Genomic DNA, 11,872 nt, shown 5'->3' on the forward strand with positions numbered 1-11,872 from the left:
CCCAGATAACGCTCCGACAGTCTACCAGGCCATTTCCAAACTGCATAAGATCTCCGAATCTATTCACGTTGATAAAGGAGATTGGTCATTGATGGGGTGGTTCTGGGAGCTGATATCCGCCTGGGGATGGAAGACTCTGGTAGTCATTGGGATGATCTTAGCCATTCTTTTCCTGTCCTGTCTGTGTGTACAGTGTGCTCCTGCAATATGTGGCCTCTGTGCTACATCGTGTGTAAGGAAACCTGTATCAAGGGACGAGCTAAGTAATAGGATGATGCTACAGCAACATCTCAACGACTTTATGAATATAGACCTGGACTCAGATTAGCGTGAGTATAGGTTATTGCCTATGTAAGGGCAAAAGGAGGGTCTGTGGTACTGAAAATTTTGGACCCGTGTTATAAACATCGTCGTATCACAACGATTTTGGTATCAGCAGACCGAGAATGATTAGAATACTATGTACAAGCATTGTATTCACATTCGGGTAACGAAATCACCCGAATATCAGACTTTCCGTCCTGAACCCTCGTGTTCCATTTAAACGACAGCCATTTTATGATTGCCCTCACATAGGCCAATGTCTAATGCTGAAAACGAGTCTGAAGGACACGTACATCTTTGCTGACTCCTCTGTGACCTGGGTAAGCTGACTCCACTGCCTGAAGCCAAACCTGTTCGGCCAGTTTCTTTCCCAGTGGCCGAATGAGATTAGTATCAAGGCACAACACATCATAAACCTTTCATCACATACAAACCATGCCTAATCTTACACACACCTGTTTCTTTCTTTATGACTTGCTTTACAAGGAGGAGGTGCCCGTTTATATTGGGGGTCCGTCGATATCTGATGAAAGTACTAAGCCTTGCCGGGTAATTGATTGAGGGCTGGACAAACTGAAATATGGGCTTGTCATCATAAACCTGCTATTTGTTTGTAGTGAAAATATGGGAATGGTCAACTGTAAAATAAGGAATGTTTGCCTAAAGCATAATATTTTGTATAAAAGAGAAGGTTAGCTTTGCAAAGGGAGCAGTCTCCTGAGAATATACACCGTGTTGTACTTCTAGGATACCTATTACTGGCTGCAGCCAATAAACAAGATCTTTGACTTCACCAAGAAGACTCTGTGTTTCTGTAGTCTGAAACAGGAAGGACTCGAAGTCTTAGGGTGTGTTCCCTGGCACCGCTGGGTTCTGAAAAACCCAGTACTTCAGAGGCCATTCAACAGTGGCAGGCCCACAATACCACCACAGCCTCCATAGTAGGGGTGCTCAAGGACCTGACCACTGTCATATTGAGTCCACCACCCTCCAGCGGGCGGTTAGCACTGCCCACATCCCATCACAGCCCTCTACATCAGCAGAAGCCAGTGGCATGGATGCCTTGCCACAGGACTCACATGACACCAGCACCACTACCCCTGTAACTGAGAAACCCCCATAAAAGTGAGGACATCCAAGTAGACATCCAGCCGGACATAATGCCCAGACCATGACCACTGCCAGGAAATGACCCTCTCCTGCACATTCTCCCTTGTGTGTGACTGTAACACCCTGTTGATTGTCCACTCCCATATCTCCCTCTTCCCATGGCCAGCAGACTGGACCTGGACTACCTAAAGCTGGCCTCACCACTCTGATAATCTCTGCCGCCGTGACCCCACTCATGACCCCTTACACTTGTTCATCCCAAATAAGCGACAATTGAGCACAATTTTAGCTATTAATTTATTTGACGTGAGTACAACTGGCAACCCATCGGCCACCACATGCATTGGAGGGTGACAGAGAGTAGAGTAAAATGCTGGGAAGTCAATCGTGGTGCTGCAATTGGCTAGAGATGTGTGTCAAGGCCAGTCAGGGAACCACAGAACACCACTACAGTGTCCTGAAAGTAAAGCAAGACAGGGACAACAATCACTGTAGAAGTCACATATGCCAACTCCACACAAATGCACTGTAGGAACTGGTATCCGAGACAGATATGCAGTCAAGTCCACAATTGTATGGTCAGTACCAACACACAATAACAACACATATCTACCTAATGGTCCCTCCCTTACAGCACCAAGCGCCAGACCTGACCCCATACCCACTGCCAACAACAACAATGTACACTGTCACCCAATGTCGACTCCCAGGATAGATGCTGCACAGATGCAACAACCCTGTGTGGTAAACACAGAGCACTTGAACTGGAAGCTCACGGAGCATTCAACATACACATTGATGGCACTAGTGCAGCAGCACAACAACTTCCTGACTATTGGCCTGACCTGTACACTGTGACTACCTAAGTTATGGGCACATGTGACACCCTCCCCCAACCCACCCAGAGGCAGAGCTGCAACCAATGGTCACAGACAATAGGGTGGCATCAGGGACAAGGCAGACGTACAGGACATACCATACAGTTTACACATACCTGCATCTCAGCCGAAATAATGTCGAATCATCTCCACCCTGGAGTCAGCTGCATCCTCATCATCCTCCTCTTCATCACTCCCCATGTCCCCTTCATCAGCCACTCGTACACCTACCCCTTTCTCTGCATCCAGCACTGGGATCTGACACCTCAGGTCCAGATTGTGCAGCATGCAGCAGGCCACAAAGATCTGGCATTCCTTTTGTGGCTTGTAGAGCAGGGCACCCCTGGAGAAATGCAAACACTGGAACCTGGCCTTCATCAGGCTGAAGCACCTCTCAATGACCCGTCTGGTATGACTGTGGGCCTCATTGTAACGGTCCTTTGCAGCTGAAGTTGAATGCCTCATGGGTGTCAGGAACGAGAGCAGGTTGGAAAAGCTAGAGTCACCTGTGTGCATAGAGGAAAGAGGCATGTCAAGACCGGGAGGGCGATAGGGCAGGGACACAAGGGTGCAAAGAGCTGAGGGGCAAACATATGCAGGGGTACATACCGACGAGCCAGGCCCGGTTCCTCTGGAGTGGTGCCATCATGTGTGGGATGCTGCTGTTCCGCAGGATGAATGAATCATGCACAGAGCCTGGGTACCTGGCCGTCACCTGGGAGATGTACTGGTCTGCGACACACACCACCTGCACATTGACCGAATTAAAGTTTTTGGGGTTCCTACACACCTGTTGACTCCTCCTGGGGGAACCAGATGTAGCTGCACAGATGTTTTTAGCCGGGCACATAGTACATCCCTCAGGACATTGCTGAACATAGGCTGCGATATCCCAGCTGCCACACCCATTGTGACCTGGAAGGAGCATGAGGCACGGTAGTGGAGGACTGACAACACCTGCACTGTGGGAGGCATGGCATTGGTATGGTGAATGGCAGGCAACAGATCCAGCTCCAACTGGGCCACCAGTTCCATGATGGTCACACGGTTCAGGCGAGAGGTCTGGATGAGGTGACACTCCTCCAGGGTGGCAAGGTTGACTAGGGGCCTGTACACCGGTGTATTACTCATCCACAACCGTCCATCGTACCTGGGAACAAGAGGGAGTTGGTATAATGTTGCGCACCATACACTGTGTTGATGTTGATGTGGTCGCAGGCCAGCATATGTCACCCATGACACACTAACTTTCACACACATTACACATTGGACATGTAAAATGGCAGCTGTCTGTCTGCATGCATGGTACAGGTGGAAGAGAGATAATCCGCTGGCGTAACACGTCATGGTTGTAGGCAACTCATGATTGCAGGCGGAGGTGACGGTGATGTCGGCGGCAGCCATGACTGCCATTTCATGTGCTCATGCTCACTTGACTCCTGAACCTCATGCACTGAAGACCTCCAATGTGTGTGCTTCTGTGTTCTGACTCTGGAAGCCAAGATGCCACGTCCTGCAGGAGACAGGGACCCAGCCTTCACCCAAGAACGGCTCATGGATGGGGTCCTTACCCTGTATGAACAGTTTTATGGGGCACCAGAGCAACAGGTGAGCCCAAATTAATTGTCCTGTATGTGATTTGTGCACATGGGGATGGGGGCCTGAGGGGGTGTGGCCTGGCGCTATGGCGGTTGCAGCTTCTCTGTGAGGCTCCCGCTCCTGTCTCCCCACCCTCGGGGTTACAGAATCCCGAATCGCCCCAAAACAACCACTATTGTGGAGGGGGGTGCGGTGACCCCTCCGGCTGTCTCCAAATGCAATTAGAGGCCAGATAACGGCCGCTCTGAGCTCCAACGAGGACGGGCTCCAGGAGGCGACGAGGTGAGGTCGACTTGCCAAGATGGGTGCTCCGTGACTCAGCCACGTGGAGCAATCAAATAAGAGAGGGGACCTCCCTGATCCATACCGCTGGGCACCCGGCCCGCTTCCAGTGACCGGGGCGGGGGTTGGTGGCGGCCCGCGGCGGATCTTGTGAGCTGCGGTGAGCGGTGAGTGAACGGTGTGCGGCGGACCCAACCGCGTCGGAGTGAACAGGCCGGACCTGGGAACGCGTCGGCGTAAGGAGGAGAGGAGCCCCAGCTGCAAACAGATTCCTGAGGTCGGAGTAGGGGAGACATCCCGACGTGGGAGCCGCCGCTGAGTGTTCCTCGGCCCTGCCGTGCGGCGTGTTGGACCAGAAGAAGAAAGGGCTTTCCTTTGCCCATTCCGTGGAACATCTTACCCACTGCCGGTGTACTGAGCTGGGGCCGGTGGAGGCCCTGCTGTAGATCTTGTGAGTACTGCAGAGACCAGGAAGTGAACGACAGACGGTGAGCCTGGCCACATCGAGGTGAGTGGCGCTGCCCCGCAACCATTATGACAGGGAAGATAACAGAGACCCAATATTACAGCGGAGACCGGGGGTATAGCACCGGAGGCGCCTGCCTTGTCCCACCAGGGGGACTGCCTTAATAGACACGCACCTGCGGCCCGGCTGCCCCTACCGGGGAGGTGCTTGGGGGTGCAGCCTCGTGTCGAGGGGCCCTGGAGTCTACGGTGCCCGGCACCCGGCACCCGGGTGCTGGCTGTTACCCAGAAAGGGCCGACAGCCCCGTCTACCAGAGAAGCCAATCTGTTGTTCAAAGGCGGAGGAGCAACACCAGAGTGATCCCTAGGCTGACATAAAATCACACACAGGCGCTGGCTGTTGGCTCATGAAGGAAAACAGAGTCCTCAACTTGACACAAGACCAAAACACAGTCTCCTCTTTGAAGTAACCAGTGCCCTCCCACGCCAAAAGAAATTCAAAAGGCGAATTGATAATTATTAACATTGGTGGCAAACTGCTCTTTCTCTCTCAAGTAGCCAACGATCACCTAAAGGAAGACTGCCGTCACTGAGCACACCTGCAACCCTGCACAATGGGCAAAACGGGCAGACGTCGCGATACTGACAACACCAGTGACCTTCCAACCAGGACTCCATCGGAATGGGAGAACCTGAGGAAATCTCCTTCAAGAGAGGGAAAAGAATCAGGCGAACCTACCCTTCAAGATGTGATGCAAGCCATCACTGCCTCCAGAGTTGCCCTTGAGGGGAAAATAGACTCTCTAGCGTCTGACTTCTCGGTACTTCAAAATGATCATCGCCGCCTGGCAGAGAGGGTGAGCACCACAGAAAAACAGATGGAAGAACTAAGGCCTGAGATAAAAGACAATTCCAAAATATCACGTCAGATGGAAAAACGGATTAGAGAACTAGAATTAAGAGCTGAAGATGCCGAAAATAGATCGTGGCGAAACAATATCAGAATCATAGGGCTACCGGAACGATCTGAGGGAGCCAACATGGTAGACTTCCTTGAAAAATGGCTGAAGGAAAATGTGGCGGATGAAGGCCTTTCCCAGTTCTTTGCGGTGGAGAGGACCCACAGGGTCCCTGCACGCCCGCCCCCACCGGGCGCCCTTGCTAGACCCATAATAGCCAGACTGCTCCCCTACCGGGACAGGGACTACCTACTAACACAAAGCAGGAAAAAAGGAGACTGCACGGTCGACAATCATGTTATCTGAATTTTCCCCGACTTCTCCCGAGAGGTACAGAGACAGAGAGCCTCCTTCAGGGAAGCCAAACAAAGACTCCGCAAAATGGGGGTTCAGTATGGGATGCTATTTCCAGCCAAACTACGAATAATGACTGCAGCTGGCACACAGTTCTTCAACACGGCAGATGAGATATGGGGTTCGATTGACAAACAACCATCCGGAGAGACAAACCACAGCCCGGAAAAGCGCAATTTAAATCGCAAAGGAAAGTATAACCTCAGCAACTCTAGCAGACGGACCAGTCCATTCCCTCTAGAAATTCTAAATTATCACCAAAAAGCTATGGAAGCCGCTGTATTGCTCAGCTGCTCAGAACAGGTCTCACCTAAGCAATCCCAGGATGATATAGATCAATCGGAATCAGAACAAGAATCAGAACACTCACTTGCATCCGACAAGAGGGGCCCGGACGTGACCCCAGGAACATCAGACAACATCATCTGACGAACAAGCATGAACCATAACCATGGAATCACAATTTTCTGAAACCAAAAACAGAACACAGCGGCTGCACCCGGGCCGCGCCATCTGTATGGCTTACGGAGTAACCCGCCTGTCAACACATATCTGTACTGAATACAATCTTGGGACAAGGAATCCCAGTATGCTTACTACCCGGGGGTTGAGGAGGGGCCGCCTTGCTGAGCTTCGGATTCCACCCCGAAGCACCCCCCACGTTGTTGGACAGGTTAACGTTTCTATACGAGTTTGGGCGAGAGAGGTTTTGACTTTTGTCCTGGGGATGGTGAGTTGGGTAATTACTTTGTTGAGGAATTGTTTGGGGTTAAATAATACACCGAGAACCCTTACGAAAAATGCAGAACCGAACAGGGACTATGATAACATGACGGGGTATTTAATGAAGCTGAGACCTCAGAATCATAACCTGATTGGGGGAATAAACCCATCAACATGACAACACCAAAACCATATAAGTTCCTTGCATGGTACATCAGAGGTATGCACTCAATGGTTTAGAGATATAAGATCTCATCATACCTGCAAAGGAGGGGAATTCAAATAGCCATGCTCCAAGAAACCCACTTAAAATCGGCAGAGGGCAAGGCCCTGCAGAGAAGATGGAGGGGACAGGCATACTACACCACCTACTCAGCATACTCGAGAGGCACCCTGATCTGGATCCGGGCGGGGTCCCCTTCCAAATAACAGATAACCATATACACCCTGAGGGGAGATTTGTGGCGATCAAGGGCAGACTAGAGGAGAGAGAACTGGCTCTGATTAATGTTTACGCCCCCAACACAGATCAAGGTGAATTCTTCACACGATTATCCAGCTTACTAGCGTCATACTTACAATCCCAAGTGATAGTGGGGGGTGATTTTAATTGTGTAAGTGACCTCAATGCAGATAGATCGCATCCTCCCCTGCCCAACTCCCCATTGGTGAGAACGGCGCGACAGTTCACTACCTGGCAAACAAACTGGGGCCTAGTAGATGCCTGGCGTAACTTACACCCTAATATCAGGGACTACTCCTTTTTCTCTAGCATCCATGAACTGCATGTACGATTAGACTCCTTTCTATGCTCACCTGATATACACACATTAATATCAAACATGGAGTATTTGTCTCGTACAATATTGGACCATAATCCCCTGTTATTATCTCTGAAATGGGGTTCCTCCGTTCCCCGCATTCCCACGTGGAGACTCTAACCCGAATTATCAGAGGATGCTCCCTTCCGGGCCGAACTCCGCCAATGTGCGCTACAATATTTCGAAGACAATGACGCCACTGCATCCAACACACTGATAGAATGGGATGCCTTTAAGGTAGTAAGACGGGGGAAATGCATTGCTGAGACAGTGGGAATACGTAGAACTTTACTGGGTGAAACAGAGCGAGCCGAGACTAAATTAAGAGAGGCTGAGAAAGACAGACCTGGGAATCCACACCTGCAAACCCTAATACAAGAACTCAGGGCCGAAGTGGCACACTGTATTGAACGCCTTAGATGCTTTGACCACAAAAACTACCTCACAAGGGCTCATGGCGAGAGAGATAAGGCGGGTAGACTCCTCGCCTGGGTGGTTTTGCAATCTGAAAGATCCCCCCGATAATGAACCTGACCTCAGAGACAGGGACCCAACTGTTTGAGCCAGAGCAGATTAATGCCCAGTTTATGTCATTCTATGAGAAACTATATAAAAAAAGACTCAATTTCAACAGAGAACAAACTGAAAACTATTTAACGGCACTAAACCTAAAACCCCGGGAACCGATACCCACAGAAACACTAGAGGAGAGCGTCACACTAGATGAGATTAATGAAGCCATGAAAGGAATGGCAAGGGGAAAATCACCCGGAACAGATGGCCTCCCCACTGAGTTTTATATAACCTTTGCTGGAATCCTCTCTCCGAGACTAGAAAAAATGTTTAAGTGCGCCAGAGACCAGGGCCTTCTACCTGAATCCTCTCGAGAAGTGGTCATAGTCCCCCTTCTTAAGCCCGGCAAAGATCCAACAGGAGTGGGAGCGTATAGACCACTCTCTATGTTGAACCTCGATTACAAAATCCTTAGCAAGACCCTGGCATCCAGACTTCTCCCACTGATGCCCTCTTTAATACACCCAGACCAGGCAGGTTTCATACCAGGGCCAGCTGGTAATATTTGTAGATTGATTGCCATCATGAGAGATGTAGCTCCCACCGCTGGGACACCGGGAATCCTGGCAGTAGATATTGAAAAGGCCTTTGATAGCTTAGATTGGGATTTCCTCTATAAAGTCATGTCCAAACTTGGAATAGGACCTGAATATATCTCATGGGTGAAATTACTATATACTGACCCCTCAGCCAGAGTCCGCACAGGGTGCATAATATCTAACAGATGCAAAGTGGAACGCGGGACAAGACAGGGTTGCCCCCTCTCCCCTCTGCTGTTCGCCTTGGCGATGGAACCACTGGCTGCCTCGGCCAGGGCGGGGGAGGGGCGACCAGGTAACCTTGCCAGAAACGAGAGACATCATATGGCCCTTTACGCGGACGACCTCCTAATATTTTTGGAAAACATCCAAAGGGATCTACCTCTAGCACAGCTAATGCTAACTAACTTTGAAAGCCACTCAGGCCTAAAGGTAAACTGGGACAAAACAGGCTTACTCCCTCTTAAAAAACAACAACCACCACCCCTGAATTTGGGACTGGTTAGATGGATACCGGATTGGCTCCTGTACTTGGGAGTGAAAGTTTATCATGACTCCTGGGATATTCTAGATGGAAATTTAGGTGGCACAATCCGTTCCATAAAAACCTGCATGACATTCTGGTTTCAGATTGCTATATCATTTCTCAGCACTCCCAATTTGGATTCCTAAATCCTTCTTTAGGGAATTAAACACCATAGTAAGCTCATTTATATGGGGTAAAGGCAGGAAGAGAGTAGCCTTGATAAAACTCCAAAGACAGTCGACAGATGGGGGACTGGCAACACCAGATTTCGAGACCTATTATCTGGCAACACAACTACAGTGGTTGCCACTCTGGATCTCGGACAGACTATTGGCAGCAACAAACGCAAACATTTCCACCCCACAGGGGACTAGACTATTTGAGATACACTTGGGGTCCCCTAGAGACGAGAAGAAAGACAGTCCAGAGCTAAAAATACTAACTAAGTGCTGGAAAACCTTTTTATGTAAGATTAAAACTAAAACTCCCTACTCTGCAGAGCTTCCCCTTAGCTCTTTGCAAGCAATAACGCGGAGAAAAACTGGACTCGAACTGGGAGACTGGTTAGAGGCCGGAGTTACTACAGTTGGCATGCTTTTCAAGGACAATAAACTGATGACATTTGAGGCCATCAGAGCGGAATGCGACATTCCAGCGAAAAAATTTGTAACATACGGGGCTATAAAAGCCAGCATATACAATCATTGGCAAAAGAGGGGCATTGAACCCTCTTCACAAGCAATACGCACATATTTGACATCCCAAGCAACAAAACTAAGGTAATATCAAAGCTTTATGCTTTGATAAGAGCAGACATCACAGAACCCTTACCCTACCTTAAACAACAGTGGGAAAAAGCTCTCAATCAAGACATCCCGGAGGTAGAGTGCAGACACATCCTGTGAAACTTCCCCAAGGCATCGCGAAACGCTAGATTTAAACTTATCAATTTCTATATCCTACACCAAGCCTACTTAACACCTGCCCGCATAAATAAATACGTCAATAAAACTACTGAGAGCTGACCAAGATGCGGATTAGTGGACGCTGAGTTTAACCACATGTTTTGGGATTGCCCCATACTAACACCCTATTGGACAGAGGTTTGCCAAAAATTGTCACAACTACTGAACAAGAAAACGACTTGTTCCATGGATAACTGTCTCTTACACGCCTTCACTCATTCAACTAAACACAAAGCCTCAGATAGATTTCTAGACCTGGCCTTAACACTAGCTAAGAGAGAGATGGCAATCAACTGGAAAAACCCCAAGGGCCCTTGAGTAATAACCTGGAAAAATGAATTACTTAAGTGGGCAACTGCAGAAGGCACACTAATTCAACAGGAGGCTAAGAACGGGATCAGACCCCCAGAAGTGTCGGATGACTGTGAAATAATAATGGACACACTCAGATCGGAGTTCATACATTAGACCCCACCCAGTAAATAACATCTAGGACCACGTAATAAATAGCTAAATAGCAAAGACAATAGCATACAACTTTTAGCCATAGGTCGAGACACACACCTGACCCTGATCAGAAATACATAGCGCGCTGGACTCCTGCTGAACACCCCTAAACACTAATCAAACACAACTAGATACCCTGCAGAAAAATTATCAATGCTGAATCATGGTTCTGGGATGGAGGGGCTAGAGAGGGACCAGGGGAGGGGGGTGTTGGGTTTTGTTATTATAAGAATTGGCATTGTATACTGAAAAAGTACCACCAACCAGATCAAGTACTTTTGAGACTAAGACATATTATCGTAAACAATGTAACACAAGAAGAATATGTATGAGAACCATTGAAATGATATAATACCAATAAAATCTGGTTTAAAAAAAAATGGGGATGGGGGCCTTGGTAGGTGGTACTTGACAATAGACAAGTAGGCCTGCCAACTAGCTATGCAGGATACTATTGGGTGTGCAGTCCTTTACATGACTTTCTCAATGGCCATGGGTAGTGGGCAGGTCCTGGATAGGTCTGGCAGGTATGACACTCCTCATGTACATGTTTGCATCAGTCAAACCATCAGTGGTTGACATGTGCATTGTTGTGGTTTCCGCCATGGTTTTCCCAAGTTGTAGGATGTTTAGGGGTGGGCAGAGTATATCATGGCATGGCATCAATTGCTGATGTACTACCCTGTGTCACTTTTGTGCTGGCATTGACCGATTGCACCCTGCCTCTCTCTCTCCCTCCCCTCATCCCCTGCCTTTGTGTGCATTAGCATCATCTGGTAAAGGAGAAGGGGTACCAACAGGTGGGGAGGCTGCAGCCCACATGACCCAGGAGGCTGACACCAGTGGAGCTGAGGGGATCAGTGGGACAGAGGGTGAGGGGAGTGCCACGGGGGAGACTGGATCAACAACTACCTCTTCTGATTCCTCCTCCGATGGATGCTTCCTGGCCATGGCGGACCCATCTGGGACCAGCCCAGCATCATCCTTGTCTGCAACCCCCCTTACCAGCACCGCCCTTCCTGTTGCTCACCACCCAGTTGCCTGTGCCCGCTCACCCAAGAGGATGGCCATCTACTTTGCCACAGGCACCTCTGCCCCTGTCCCAGACAGCCCTGCTGCCCTCAATCAGGAGGGTATTGACCTCCTGAGGCCCGTCTCTGTGGGGCAGACAACTATCGTGAATGCCATCCAGGGACTGCTATCCCAGATGCAACAGTGAAATGCGTTCCTGGAAGGCATTCACAGTG

The 11,872-nt window shown here is 49.4% G+C and overlaps 1 protein-coding gene across 1 annotated transcript; it reads right to left on the minus strand.

Annotated features, from left to right (window-relative positions):
* Window positions 1-2,435: 2,435 nt before the first annotated feature.
* Window positions 2,436-3,716, minus strand: LOC138298303 (putative nuclease HARBI1). The gene is made up of 4 exons (XM_069236869.1): window positions 3,622-3,716; window positions 3,168-3,462; window positions 2,922-3,060; window positions 2,436-2,818 (listed from the first exon to the last, which is right to left on the minus strand). The coding sequence occupies exons 1-4, from the start codon at window positions 3,714-3,716 to the stop codon at window positions 2,436-2,438; spliced, it is 912 nt and encodes a 303-aa protein (XP_069092970.1).
* Between the last annotated feature and the right edge of the window lie 8,156 nt (window positions 3,717-11,872).

This window comes from Pleurodeles waltl, chromosome 1_1, assembly GCF_031143425.1.
Source record: "Pleurodeles waltl isolate 20211129_DDA chromosome 1_1, aPleWal1.hap1.20221129, whole genome shotgun sequence".
In the NCBI taxonomy this organism is placed as follows: domain Eukaryota; kingdom Metazoa; phylum Chordata; class Amphibia; order Caudata; family Salamandridae; genus Pleurodeles; species Pleurodeles waltl.